General features: G+C 28.7%; 2 protein-coding genes across 4 annotated transcripts in view; one reads left to right on the forward strand and one right to left on the reverse strand.

Annotated features, from left to right (window-relative positions):
* Window positions 1-14,150, reverse strand: part of LOC107438242 (growth arrest-specific protein 2) — a 187,550-nt gene that overhangs the window by 145,209 nt on the left and 28,191 nt on the right. The window contains exon 1 of one of the 3 annotated variants that reach the window (XM_071179983.1): window positions 13,536-13,599. The exons of the other annotated variants lie outside the window; for them this stretch is intronic. The gene's annotated coding sequence lies outside the window, so the exon portion shown is untranslated. Of the gene's footprint in view, window positions 1-13,535; window positions 13,600-14,150 lie in introns of those variants that run through there. 3 annotated transcript variants of the gene reach the window in all.
* On the forward strand, window positions 327-12,824 carry LOC107438235 (L-sorbose 1-dehydrogenase). The gene is made up of 11 exons (XM_016050464.4): window positions 327-641; window positions 1,246-1,448; window positions 2,296-2,485; window positions 4,329-4,460; window positions 4,545-4,666; window positions 5,846-6,016; window positions 6,877-7,033; window positions 7,921-8,084; window positions 8,821-8,998; window positions 11,151-11,388; window positions 12,503-12,824. The coding sequence occupies exons 1-11, from the start codon at window positions 491-493 to the stop codon at window positions 12,648-12,650; spliced, it is 1,854 nt and encodes a 617-aa protein (XP_015905950.3). The 5' UTR covers window positions 327-490; the 3' UTR covers window positions 12,651-12,824.

A 14,150-nucleotide genomic window follows, 5' to 3' on the forward strand; every position in this document is an offset into this window, starting at 1 on the left:
GACTTCAAAAATATACACCACAGATTTCAACACCGTTAAAGTAATTCTACTGAGAATTTAAAAATATTTTATCATCGCAAATTAAATTTTACAGCTGAACAAATTTTGTACTCAAACAGCAACTAAATGCAAATAATTTTCAACCCATGAAGAAAACGATGTTTAACTTCAATCTATGATGTTAAGACATAAACTGCTAACTAAAATATGGAGAATTTCGAATTTACTTTCGAAATCAACATTTTAATTCAAAAGACACATTTGCTCAACACTTGGTGTATTGGTCAATGCCCTCTTTAATAGTTCTCTCGAATTTCTACATAATTAGCTGTTAAAATATTTCACTTTAAGTATTGTGGAGGACATGAAATAAGAGAATGTTAATGAATTATACTTCAGTATCATATTTTATACGTTATTTCATATATTTAGAGCTTTCAAAGGAAAGGAACAAATTCATATTATCAGATGCTACTCATGAGAATCGAAAATGGGCAATCTAATTGGAAATGCTGTATCATCAGTCACATCTGTGACTGTACCTCCATTGATTAGGATTATTATCGCCCTCTTAATCACGTTAGCTATTTATAATCCAAAAACAACAAATAATTTTAAATCGAAGTATGATTACATAGTAGGTAAGTAATATTTCTATTTGCAGTTTTTTTTCCTTTACGTATGAAATTATGAAATAATAAGAGAAAAGATGTAATAATTAGAGTATTCTTTTTTATTTGAAATTTTAATACTCAATCAATTGCTTAAAAACTGCCGTGTTAAAAAATGTTTACTTTTGTACCATAAGCTTTTAGATAATTTTTAAAATTTTTTAAATTAATTAGTTTAATTTTTTTTTCAGTTGAATTCTATTCTATTCATGAAAAGAATTTTTTCTTGCAATTGAAGGAGTTAGATGTTATTTAGGCGATTCTTTTGATAAATAAACAAATATATAAAAGTCAAACTGCATTCAAAATTAATAAAGTGACATATACACCCTCTGCTTTTTTTAAATTCATTAATCTCGCTGAGGAATTTCCGTGAATAGTTAAAGAAAGAGATATTAGTGACTGCTGTCTTTTAGTTCACTTCCAAAGAGTTTATATATTTTTAGAAAGAGATATTTAGATAGTCTTGAGTAAAATTCAGTCTAAAAAGTGTGTTGTTTAACAACAGTATTAAATGTAAAAGGGTAAAAAAAAGACGGTGAATGATATTTTAATAGATAATTTCTTTCTTTAGTTGGAGCAGGAGCAGCAGGTTCTGTGATAGCAGCTCGGCTTTCTGAAGATCGTTGTGTATCAGTACTACTTCTTGAAGCCGGTCCAAAAGCCATTCCACTAACAGAAGTACCATCCTTTTCATTTTTTACTCAAAATAGCCCTAATGATTGGGGATACAAAACTGTACCACAAAAGAGGGGAGCTCTATTTCTACTTAATCGCGTAAGTGAATATGTTTCGAATAACTAAATTTAAGTTGTTTAACTAGCTATCGTACAGCAATATAATTTGATAAGGATACAAAACAATTTTTTTTCAACTGAGGCAAACTAGCGGCCAAATTAACATTATTATTTAACTTGGTGAATTAAAATGCTTATCTAACGTACGTGATACATTATTACACATAAAACTTTTAATTTGAATCTAAAATAACAGAATTAAATTTTTTTAAAAATTAAATAACGTAAGAAAAACACTTGGCTTAAAAACACATGCATTTTTAATTGTAAATAATGTGTAAAAGCACTTTACACATTATTTTAACATAGAAAGCTTAGCAGTTATGGTTTAAAACAAAAAAAGAAAAAACGTTCACAACCATAACATACTTGAACGTATAAGCATAAAAGTTTTTTAAAAACTTCGAGTAACTTTTTCTTTAAGTCTTTAAGTTTTAAGTTTAATTTACATGTTAATTTTAACTCCATTGATGGAGCTTCAAATGTTTATGCAACTCATCAATTGATACTCTCAATTGCCCGATACACAATAATACATGCGAGTACCTGAAGAGGCTTTAAGTGAACTCTTTATACATCCATAGCTTACTACCAGCACACAGTTTATGCCTAAAGGTTCTTAACAAACAACCATTTTAAACTTTCAAATTCTTATTTAAAAATGAAATTAGTAGTTTAGTATAAAATTGCTGTTTAGAAATACAATAAACAGAGACAGTATTAAATCATTGTATGGTCTCCATAGTGTGATTGTTTTGTTTCATAGATTTAACAACGCAATTGTATTGTTTTTTTAATATGCCTTCCTAACGCTTAAGCTTTTACAGCAAATGGTAACTCCAAGAGGCAAAGGATTAGGAGGGTCAACTTTGTTGAATTATTTTATGTACGTGAGAGGAAACCGCCGTGATTACGATGGTTGGGCAAAGCAAGGAGCTACCGGATGGTCCTGGAAAGATGTCTATCCATACTTTCTCAAATCTGAAGGCAACACAGATCCAAAGATCGTTGCAGATGGTATGAATAAGATTTGTAGAAATATAAAAAAAGAAGTTGTTCTCTGAGTAAAAAAAGGAGTAAATGTTGACTTCCAGTACTGTGCGAATTAGCTGGATTCGCGGTAAGAAGTTGAATCATGATTCCGTCTAAGTTGTGTGATATAATTACGTAACTAAATATTATCACAGGAGCGAGTGTAATATTAGTTATTCGATCACTTGAATAATTAATATCGTAGTTGCTCAATTAACAACTTGCTTCTTTCTTCGACAATATGGTTCAATCTGATTGTCCATTCATACATAAGAAAAAAATTTAAAAAAATGCAAAGTCTTAAAATTTGACTGAGTTGTAGGAAAAAAGCCCTGAATAACTAACTAAAAATCCGAGATAAAAACAAGAGAAGAAAATTTAGTATTGTCCTTCTATATATATATAACGTCATTCAGTTTTTACAAACAGCAATGGGTTCAAGCAAAACAAAAACGTAATATGCAATATGAAGTACATTCCAACAAAATACTGCTGCTAAGACCACTGCTCACAACATTTGTCCTAGCAATTCAGCTTGAAACTTTTGTCCAATAAGAAAACAATATAGTTAAAATAGACACGTGGTGAGAAAGATGACCACAGTGGAAAGTACTCCATCTAACTTCCAAGAGTAAAAATTTTGTATGCATATTTCGTTTTCTAATAAACTTTTTTCTTATATTTGTTGCTTGGGCAATGATATCTTGTAACAAATTCGGACGATATTTTCATATTTCATGCCCAAATCTTTTTAACAGCGTAGTTTAAATTGATAATAGTATTTTTTTTTTACGTGTGGCATGTTGATTTCGAAAATGTTAGTTGAATAATTTATTTACAGTAACTATAAGAATCAACAATAGTACTATACAACTTACTAATAAGCGAAATGAAGGTAACGAATTCCAAATCCGCATTTCACTGCTTCTTTTCTCTGTAAGCAATTTTATGAAATATTAACTTTGTTCCAAAAAGAAAAAAACTTTTGTTTTTAGCTTTTTTAATTTTGTTGCAGCAGAAACAAATTTCTAATTTCGGGGGGATCATAAATTTGTATCTACTATAATATCTATATTTTTAGTTTCATCCGAAATCATAAGATCAGTACGAATCCGATACAATTTTATTTCTTACTCAACTTGGTGAAAAAGGGTTTCTCAAAATCGAGCGAAATTGAGTCAAAATAGTCGAATTCGAAATTCCTATGTGTTCACAAATGAACTTCATTTTAGAGAAAATTGCAGTTTCAGAAGTGATGTGGATGGAAAAATGCGAGAGAGATTTGTTTGTTGAATGTAGAGAGGATTCGAACAAAGGACCTCCGGATTTTCGGTAGGACGCTCTAGGTACCATAGCTGTGCGCCTTAGCCCAGTAGGAGTTAGGAAGCTTTATAGTGTTGCCACAGTAATGACACATCATGCCATGCGGCGACTATTATTTGACAATTATTTGATTCGGAGCTATATTGATACATTTTTACTCATTTTACAGTGAAAAGTAGTAGTTATGTACCAGAATTTCTAAGTTTAAAGACATAGATACTACGATTCAAAAAGATACTTTTCACATATATACAAAAGAGTAAATTTCTACTCTCTCAACAAGGAATGAGTAAAAAAGAATGAAATTTTAAAGTATAACAAGAGAAGTGGTAAATCGTGATTCTTAAGTATTTACTATTAATCTGATTGTTTATGGCTAGATCGAAAATTTAAGTAATAATTTTATACTTTTATTTAGTAGCTCTTTTATGCGTATACTTGCTGTTGTATGCTGTTGCTTCATTGAATATTTTTAAATACAAAAGGACTACTTTTATCATTTAAGGTTACCATAACACAAGTGGTCCCCTGACAATTCAAAGTGCCCAGTGGAGCACTCCACTGATGGAAGCATGGAGAAAAGCAGCTGCCGAACGTGGATATGAATATAGAGACATTAATGGAGAAAAGCAAACCGGTAATTCACATAATTATTTTTCTTTGTATATTTTTAATAAAGCTATAACGAATCGAATTAATTATTATTTCTTTTTCTGTAAAGGATTTTATAAAATACAAGGATTTTTGAGAAATGGTCGAAGATGCACCACATCCAAAGCCTTTCTAATACCTGCACAAGATCGTCCGAATTTAGACATTGTTACTGATGCTTTAGTCACAAAGGTACGAAATAAGCAAAATCAGTTTAATGTTGGTGTAAAAATGTTTTTTTAGTTTTTGGTGGTAACAGGCCTACTTAATGGTGTTTTTCGAAACTCTTTCATGAAGAAGGGAATGCTTAAGTTTAGTTACTTAAACTGAAATAAAAGTTATAACTTAAAATTATACATACATTGCAGTTACCGCAAGTCATCTTTAGAAAAGACAACTCTAATATTTCGAAAATTATTCAACTTTACTAAAATTTAAGAATTTGGCTGGATGAAAATTCATAAAATCAATGAACAATTCCCATATTTTTTAACATTTCATGGGTTCAAACAATGTAGCGTTTCGGTAACTTTTTAATAAGCTTCAAAAAAGTTCATAGATAGTTCATAAACGCTTTTAATTTTTAGAAAATGTTAGAAAATGAAATGACTTTGCTAAAATTTAAGAATTTGGCTGGATGAAAATTCATAAAATCAATGAAAAATTCCCATATTTTTTAACATTTCATGGGTTCAAACAATGTAGCGTTTCGGTAACTTTTTAATAAGCTTCAAAAAAGTTCATAGATAGTTCATAAACGCTTTTAATTTTTAGAAAATGTTAGAAAATGAAATGACTTTGCTAAAATTTAAGAATTTGGCTGGATGAAAATTCATAAAATCAATGAAAAATTCCCATATTTTTTAACATTTCATGGGTTNGAAATATTAGTTATTGCTAAAAAAGTTCATAGATAGTTCATAAACGCTTTTAATTTTTAGAAAATGTTAGAAAATGAAATGACTTTGCTAAAATTTAAGAATTTGGCTGGATGAAAATTCATAAAATCAATGAAAAATTCCCATATTTTTTAACATTTCATGGGTTCAAACAATGTAGCGTTTCGGTAACTTTTTAATAAGCTTCAAAAAAGTTCATAGATAGTTCATAAACGCTTTTAAGTTTTAGAAAATGTTGTCTTTTATTCACATCAACATTTTCAGTAATTTTTGTAACTATCCTTAAGAACATTGTTCGGGCATGGACATGATTTAATTTAGTAGTCAATAACAATCATTCAATAAGAGTTTTATAATATACGTTATTTCGTGTAAAAATTGAGACTTCTAAAAACAGTCTTAATGAAATTGATAAAAAATGCATACTTAAATTGATTGCTAATTAACATATACATATGATTATTGTTTATAGGTATTAATAGACAGAAATAAGAATGCATACGGAGTGAAATTCCAAAAAGATGGAAAAGATCATGAAGTTCATATTAACAAAGAAGTTATTGTGAGCGGAGGAACCATAAATTCTCTTCAACTTCTGATGCTTTCAGGAATCGGTCCCAGGAAACACCTCGAGGCAAAAGGGGTGAGCCTGTTTTAACTATTTTATATTTATTTTACTTTTCCGAAAGACTACGGGGCCAGCGGTTGTGGGTTCGAATCCCACCGTAGTCATGTATGTAACTTTCTTTTTCTCTTTGTGTTCTATGTCCTTTCTTTTGTGTGGTTGTGTGACCCGCTCTATAAGCGATTTGTGCTTGTATGACGTGGGCGATGGTACTCCAGCTTCGTGGCTTAGCCACAGTGCCCTCTGGGTAATGATTAGAGAGTAGCAATTTTGACATTTGTGAGGCCAATGGGAAATAGATCCGAGTGAAAGAATTTTTGAAAGCCATTTGAAAGATAACTAAAGGGCCAGCGAGAACAAGCGCTTTGTACAGATTTAAATACAGTATTTTAAAAATACATAATTCATGTAATTGCAGTTAAATGATTGAGCAAATTGATGGTAAAAATCTGCTGCTATAAGTTCCGAATCGTAAATAAGTACATATTTATAAAAAATTACAAAAAAATTGTAGCTATTTATAATGAGGTATGCTTTTTACGTAAGAAAATATAAGTTTATGACTAATTGCTTTATGCCTGCAGTTTTTTTCTTTTTTTTTTTGCAGAAGTTTTTCTCTTAATAAATTATAAATATTTTCAGTGTTACGTTATGCTAAAGTGACGGTTCACATTCAAAGCTCCTAACAAATTTTATTTCTTCATGCTAAGGCAACTAATAGTTATAGAATTAAAGGAAATTTCATAAATTTCATATATTTCGTCCGAAGTAAATATTTACATTAATCAATAACTTAAAATTTTATATTTTTCTTTGCCTCAAATTTCGTGATTGCTGACGTTTAAAGCTGACGTCTAATTTGAACTTTTTCCTTTCAGATACCAGTAATTGAAGATTTACCTGTAGGAGACAATTATCAAGATCATGTAGGTACTTTTTTCTTGAATTTTGAAGCAACAGGATCAAAAGATACAATTCAACAAATTTTTAGCAGACCACTTGGTAGTCTGATTGATTACAATTCAAAGGGAACAGGTGAGATAAAAGAGCTAAATCTGTCAAATAATTCTTCAATATATGTTATTTATTTTATAACCGTTGTTGAACAGCCGAATCAATGTTTTTGGGTTTATGACAACTAATGTTCAACTCCGTAGCCTTGTAATTTTGAGCCCAATCCAAAAAACAAGGGATCTCCTGGATCAAGTATTGGGAGAAATTTTTCATGGAACTGACCAACAGTTGCTTTACATGGAGAGGAAAACCACGAAAACCTCTCACGGTTACTTCTCTAATTTTTAACTTTCCAAACGTTTAAGCAACAGAATTTGATTCTCAGTAATGATTTGAAGGGAGTTTTTGGAAGCGCAGCTTTTACAGCTAAAAATTTTTCTTCCTTTATTTAATATAATTTAATTTTACAGTCAATTGCTCAAAAACAAATATACTTTGAAAAAAAAATCTCTAATATTTATAAACTGTTTCATAAACAGAAGCTTTTTAACTTTTTACACCTTAACTTTGAACCTAGGCAATTTTTTTCTGCTCATTTGTTAAGTATTAAGGTAATAATAATATTATTATTATGAAAGACAATCACTGTAAAAAATTATCCATCTAAAGATTCGGGCGTGAAATGACTAAATAAAGTGTTACACGGTTAGAACTGTCGAAAAAACGGAAAACTAATTTTTTTAAACAATAGTCGAAATGTAAATATCTAAATCTTTTTTTATAGAATGGAAGTTGAAGTGAGATATAATAATAGATTAAACAAAAAAAAAAGGCTATATGGCAAATATAATTATTATGGACCATAATTATAGATCATATTATAGGCCATAATTATAGACTTTTAATGCAGTTTTACTGCAATCTGATTATACAACTTTCATCAGCACTAACTTTTATTTAAATTGCAGGGCCTTTTGCTAGCTTCAATGGTATAGAAGGTCAAGCTTGGGTCAATTCTAAATTCAATGATCCTTCTCTTGATTGGCCTGATTTAGAGATTCATTTAGAAGCTTTCTCACCTACGTCTGATGCAGGATTAGTATCCGGACATTTGTTGGGTATTCCGCAAAAAGTATACTTATTATGTCTAATTTAAAATTATAAAACATTATTAGCTCTGACGCAATTTTATTTGAATCCTTAATAGGAAATGATAACTATCTTTTTTTTTGTTGTAAACTCAGAATTATTAAATAAAATTTGTAAATTATCGAGACAGATTGCGAGCTGAGGGACTTGAGGTTAAAAAAGTGATAACCTTTATTTTTGAAGTTTAGAGATAAACAGATATAGGGAGATAATAATATAGAATATTATTGTTTGACAATAATATATTTTCATAGATTATTAAATTCCATCATTCAAAACTATTACATATATTAGAAATATTAGTTATTGCTAAAAAAATTACTTAAGTAGCAAGGAAACTCTTGTTGGATATTATTTACGGTATTAAAGTGAAAGTTTTTGTAAGAAGAGGATTATTACTTTTCCCTCCCGAAGTCTACACTATTGTAGACTTTGTTATAGTACATGACTTAAGCAACTTAATAAGAAAAAAAAAGAAATCGACTTTTTATTATAACAACAGCTAAGGATATGAAATTATCTTTAAACTCTGCAGCCTTCAAATGTCAAACAATACTATGGTTTTTTACTTCTACAAAGAAATTGTCATTAATTAAAGTAATGTATAAGAAATATCTTGAAAATTCATTGATTTTTCTGGCTTAAAATTTTAGCGTAATATTATAAAGTAATATTATAGCTTTCTGAAATATATTCATGTCATATTTTTCTTTGGATAGGTGATCAATCAGGTCTACCTTCCATATCTGGGAAAGCATACTTTCACGATGTTCTCATGCTTCCTGAGACCTTTCAGCAGAGGAACTGTAAGGCTTGCTACAGCAAATCCAAATGATTATCCTCTCATAGATCCTAACACTTTCGCAAACGCAAGCGACATTGACCGAGTACAGGCAGGTAAACATAAAAATAAAGTTTATCTACATTGCAAGGAGGAAAAAAGTAGCTTTGCTAGGAAAACTAACTTTAACTTTTTACTTAATGGAAAAATTTGAATTTATTATTAAAATATGCAATGACGTTACAATTATTATAATGTAGTAAATTTTGCCAATGGAAGCATCCTCTTCAATAGAGAGCATATAAAATAATTAAACTGCTACGTATGAAATCAACTTACGTCAAGATGAAATACGAAATCAGTCCTTTCAAAAAGTGAATTATGTGTCACTGTAAAAGCCCAAAGTCTGATAAAACCTAATTTCTCCAGGTAAAACCAAAGATTTACCAAAGTGGGTGTTTAAAAGTCTGAAATATGCTTTAATATCCTAAGTCTTACGCATTTTTAGATTTGTTGATTTCATGACATTTAATAATATTTTTATCAGAAACTTTCATTTTGTCAAAAAAGGGTTAAGTAAGGTTTTTCGAATTCTCAAAATGTATACATTACCCTACAATAATGGATACTTTAAGTTTTTAAACACTTTTGTTTTTAAAATTTTTTAAAATTTCTCAAGAAATACCTCGATAATTGTTTTATAAATTGAGAGGTGTTAAATGATGCAGTTTCTCATACGTATCAATTAGGTTTGAAGCTGTCAGCTAATCATGGGACCGGCAATGAATTAAGAATGAAAAATGGTGTTTTTGAACACCTTTTCTTAAAAGTATAGCAATAAGCTTTTACCTTGTATCAACTACTTTGGTTATCATATGCAATAAATGTTTGACTGAATTAATTCATAGAGATATGAACTATTTCATAAAAAAACAAAATTTTTTGCTCTATGCTTTTTTACTGTAATAGTAGAAATAGTCAACAAAATTTTCTTGGAATATTTTTTAATTACTTGAAATTTGAAAAAAATCGTTGGAAATTGCACACTATATAATAATTCTTTCATACTGTGCATGAGTGGAAAACATTACGTAATTCTGTTTTGAATCTTATTTGGTGCTTTATGAAAAAATACTAGAGCACTTTTCCAAACAGTTTTTATAATCTCTGAAAAGAAGTTTGGAATGATATGGTGTTTTTCACACTTTTCAATTTGTATCATGAAGTAAGATTCATTAAAAATGGCAATAGGAGGAATTATGCCTTATTAAATTACGTTTTATTTTGCGCTTTTTCTTCTCTTATACCTCTCTGTTCAATCAATTATTATAGGGTAGTATCTTTTGCTATTGAATATGCATATCACCATGAACATTTAAGCTGGGAATATGAAAGTTTAAACAGTTATTGCATTTGAAAACCAAAGTAATCGATACGAATTGCAAGTTTATAGGTGCATTTTCTGACATAGAGTGTTTCCCGAACGAAGTTTATTGCTTGTTCCTTTAAAATTTTGAAAGCTTTAAACTTTTTTGATAAATATGAGAAATCGCATTACTTGAACACCTCAAAAGTTATAAAATCTTAGTATTTTTAGTATATCTTAGTATAAAATAGTATAATCTTAGGTATTAATATTGGTATCGGTATTAATTCGGTATTAATATTGACCCATAGTAATCTTAGTATAAAATCTTAGTATTTTATCTTAGTATTTCATGAGAAATTTGAAAAGAAAAAAAAACGACAGAAACTAAACGTGTTTCTTTTTTGTAGGGTAGCGTGAATAGATACCTCATAAATTGTTTATATTATAGACTGAACTAGACAATGATTACATTTTTGAACTAAAGACGATTAATTTCAACTGAAAAAAATTTTATTCACAGAATAATTATTAATATTTATGATCTGTATTAAAAAAATTTTTCAAGTGATCTTGACGAGAAAAAAAAATTATGAAACATTTTCTTCGATGGCATTCAAATTTAAAAGCATTTTTTTAAAATTCAGATGCTGATTACTTTAAGAAATTTAGCAATTCTTGGATATAAAATCGGATTGTTTTAAACGATTTTATAACGGAATTTCTGAAAGAATTAATTTTGGTCATTTCATGTAATTTATTTATGTGTTATTTATTTATATATAGTACAATTCAGTTGAATGTACCGTTTCAAAACAAAGTTTTAAATCTATATTTCATTTAGTCCTTCAAAAGATAATTTACAAATCAAAACACTTAATTCTATCTTTTCCTTATTACAGTGCTGCAAGAAAATGTGGATATTGTCACTAAAACGAATGCTTTCAAGGAAATTGGTGCAAAATTATTTGAAACGAAATTTCCTGGATGCGAACAATTTGAAGCAAACAGTACGTATTATTCTCCGGAGTACTTAAGATGTATAGCTATTGGTTACACATTCAATCTGTACCATCCAGTTGGTACATGCAAAATGGGAAGTGCCGATGACAAAACTACAGTTGTCGATCCACAGTTAAAGTAAGATTATAAAATTATTATTTTTTTAATCTTTTGCATATTATTTACATTATCTATTTTATTTAAAAAATTCTAATTTCGAGGACAGAAATTCCAAAAAGATAAGTTTTTTAATTTCATTTTCGACCATTGAAGTTAAAGGAAGTTAACGAATTTTGAATACCATAGTTTCATGACCACCAACTAGATTTTCCTATAATTAGAGATACTTCATTTAAACTTGAAAAGTCAATTCATTGAAAATTCCAAATCATGGAATGAGTCCATGCTCAATGAAATTATGACAAAAAAATTTCTAGCATTATTTTTCCACAACCAAAAATTGAGACACGAACTTTTTTCTTTCACAAACATAGGTAATAAAAGCAATTTCAAAAATTTATTTTAATTGCTTTTTTTTTCAAATTTAATTTTAATTTATTTTAGCTTTAAAAAAGCCGAAGATATATTAGAAATTTGAGCTTTGTGTCTTACCGAACTATGAAGAACATTTCATATCTGAAAATATGATGTCTAACTAAAAAGATTTGAAGAATCCCATTACAGTTTTAAAAATAACATTTAAATGACTGAATAGGTGTTTAAAATTCTTTTAAGATAAGGGTTTATAAAAATTCTTTTAAGGAACGAGCAAATACTGTTTTTAAGTGTCTAAATCTTTAAAAATGTTAAAGTATTCATAATTTTTATTTGCAAAACTGTATCTAATTTGGTCTAGTCTCTTAAGAAAAAAATCTAAGCAATATCTAAAATCCTTTGCATCATTTAATTCATTTTTAAAACTGTAAACTGTAAAAAAAATTGAATCCAATTACAGTAAAAAGCACTGGCACTTTTGGAGCGAGCAACATCTGCTAAATCTATTTTTACCGAAAAGTTTGATACCGTAATTTTTACAATTATATTTATTTAAATACAGTGATTTGGTGATTTTACGGTAAATACAGTGAAAAACATGGAGTATCAGATTTATATCAGCTGGTACTTTTTACCGTTAATTTGATCAGAAATGTATCATATCGTACTGCCAAATTTTGCTTTGGACATTTCTATTCCTCACATTTAATATTTTATGTAGTGCAAATCTCAATGATTTTTTTACTTATGAATTTAGGGTTAAAGGAATAAGGAATTTGCGAGTGGCAGATGGATCCATCATTCCGAATCAGGTATCTGGAAATACTGAAGCACCAATCGTCATGATTGGAGAAAAATGTTCCGATATGATCAAAGCAGACAATCCTGATAGGAATAATTGTTAACTAATTGACAGAGAATGCTTTCAAGTTAAGTTTAAGCTTATTGAATCTGATGTTTTATCTGTGTAAAAGTGTTCTTTTTCTCCCTTTTTTTTTATAAAAATGTGACGAAAACTGTTTTCTGATGCAGAAAAAATTATTTGAAAGAAGAAAATAAAAACGCTTGTTTTATCACAATGACTATATAACTCAGTAAAAGAATATCGTGATAACCTGATATCTGATAAATTTGTTACATTTTCTTGATTTTTGTAATTGAATGCATAACTTTTATTTAAATTTTATTCACTTCCGCCTTTTTCATGTACCCTTGTTCCATAACGAAACACTTTATTTGTTATGAAAGTTGAAAATATTTCCTTCAAAATTATTAGAAGTTTACAAAGATATTAGATAAGACATCAAAGGAACCAGGTTGATAGCCTAAAGAGGTATAATGAAGTATACAACACTTATAATTTTTTCATTCTGTTTTCCGCTGCTATTTATGACATAAACTGTAAAGAATTCTGGAACAAATAACAGCTAACATCACTTTGGATGCATCATCTTTAAAATCCATTTTACCCTAAAATGTAATTACAACAGTAATTACAACAATAACATTTATTGAGTTCGAATAATTTAATGATTTTACGGTAATTATAACAGTAAAAAGTAGCCAGTTACAGTCTGTTCCAGAGGAAGGCATTGGTCCACATTGGGCTGTCTGCCTAACTATGGTGATGATGATGAATATTCATTTTATTATCCATGAATATTTTGTACCTTTCTTTTTATTTCAAAATAAATGATATTTTACTATAAATTAGTTTAAATATTTTGCAACAAGCAAACTAATTTATATGGGGCATATGTTTTAAATGAGTTAATTAATTAGGTACATACCTTAATAAGTTTTTTCTTCTTTTTAGAACAAATTTTTAGTTTCAGCTTCCATGAAAATCCATNAAATTTTATTCACTTCCGCCTTTTTTATGTACACTTGTTCTATAAACGAAACACTTTATTTGTTATGAAAGTTGAAAATATTTACTTCCAAATTATTAGAAGTTTACGAAGATATTAGATAAGACATCAAAGGAACCAGGTTGATAGCATAAAGAGGTATAATGAAATACAACACTTATAATTTTTTCTTTTTTTTCCACTGCTATTTATGACATGAACTGTAAAGAATTTTGGAACAAATTACAGTATAAAGTAACATCACTTTGGATGCATAATCTTTAAAATCCATTTTACCTTAAAATGTTATACAGTAATTATAACAATAACATTTACTGAGTTCGAATAATTTAATGATTTTTCGGTAATTATAACAGTAAAAAGTATCCAGTTACAGTCTGTTTCAGAGGAAGGCATTGGTCCACATTGGGCTGTCTACCTAACTATGATGATGATGATGAATATTCATTTTATTATCCATGAATATTTTGCACCTTTCTTTTTATTTCAAAATAAATGATATTTTACTATAAATTTGTTTAAATATTTTGAAAC

Source organism: Parasteatoda tepidariorum, chromosome 4, assembly GCF_043381705.1.
Source record: "Parasteatoda tepidariorum isolate YZ-2023 chromosome 4, CAS_Ptep_4.0, whole genome shotgun sequence".
NCBI lineage: Eukaryota > Metazoa > Arthropoda > Arachnida > Araneae > Theridiidae > Parasteatoda > Parasteatoda tepidariorum.

Coding starts and splice junctions, on each gene's coding strand:
- LOC107438235 (XM_016050464.4), top strand. CDS start 491: ATGGGCAATCTAATTGGAAATGCTGTATCATCAGTCACATCTGTGACT. Junction 642..1,245: donor GAAGTATGATTACATAGTAG/GTAAGTAATATT, acceptor TTCTTTCTTTAG/TTGGAGCAGGAGCAGCAGGT. Junction 1,449..2,295: donor CTCTATTTCTACTTAATCGC/GTAAGTGAATAT, acceptor AAGCTTTTACAG/CAAATGGTAACTCCAAGAGG.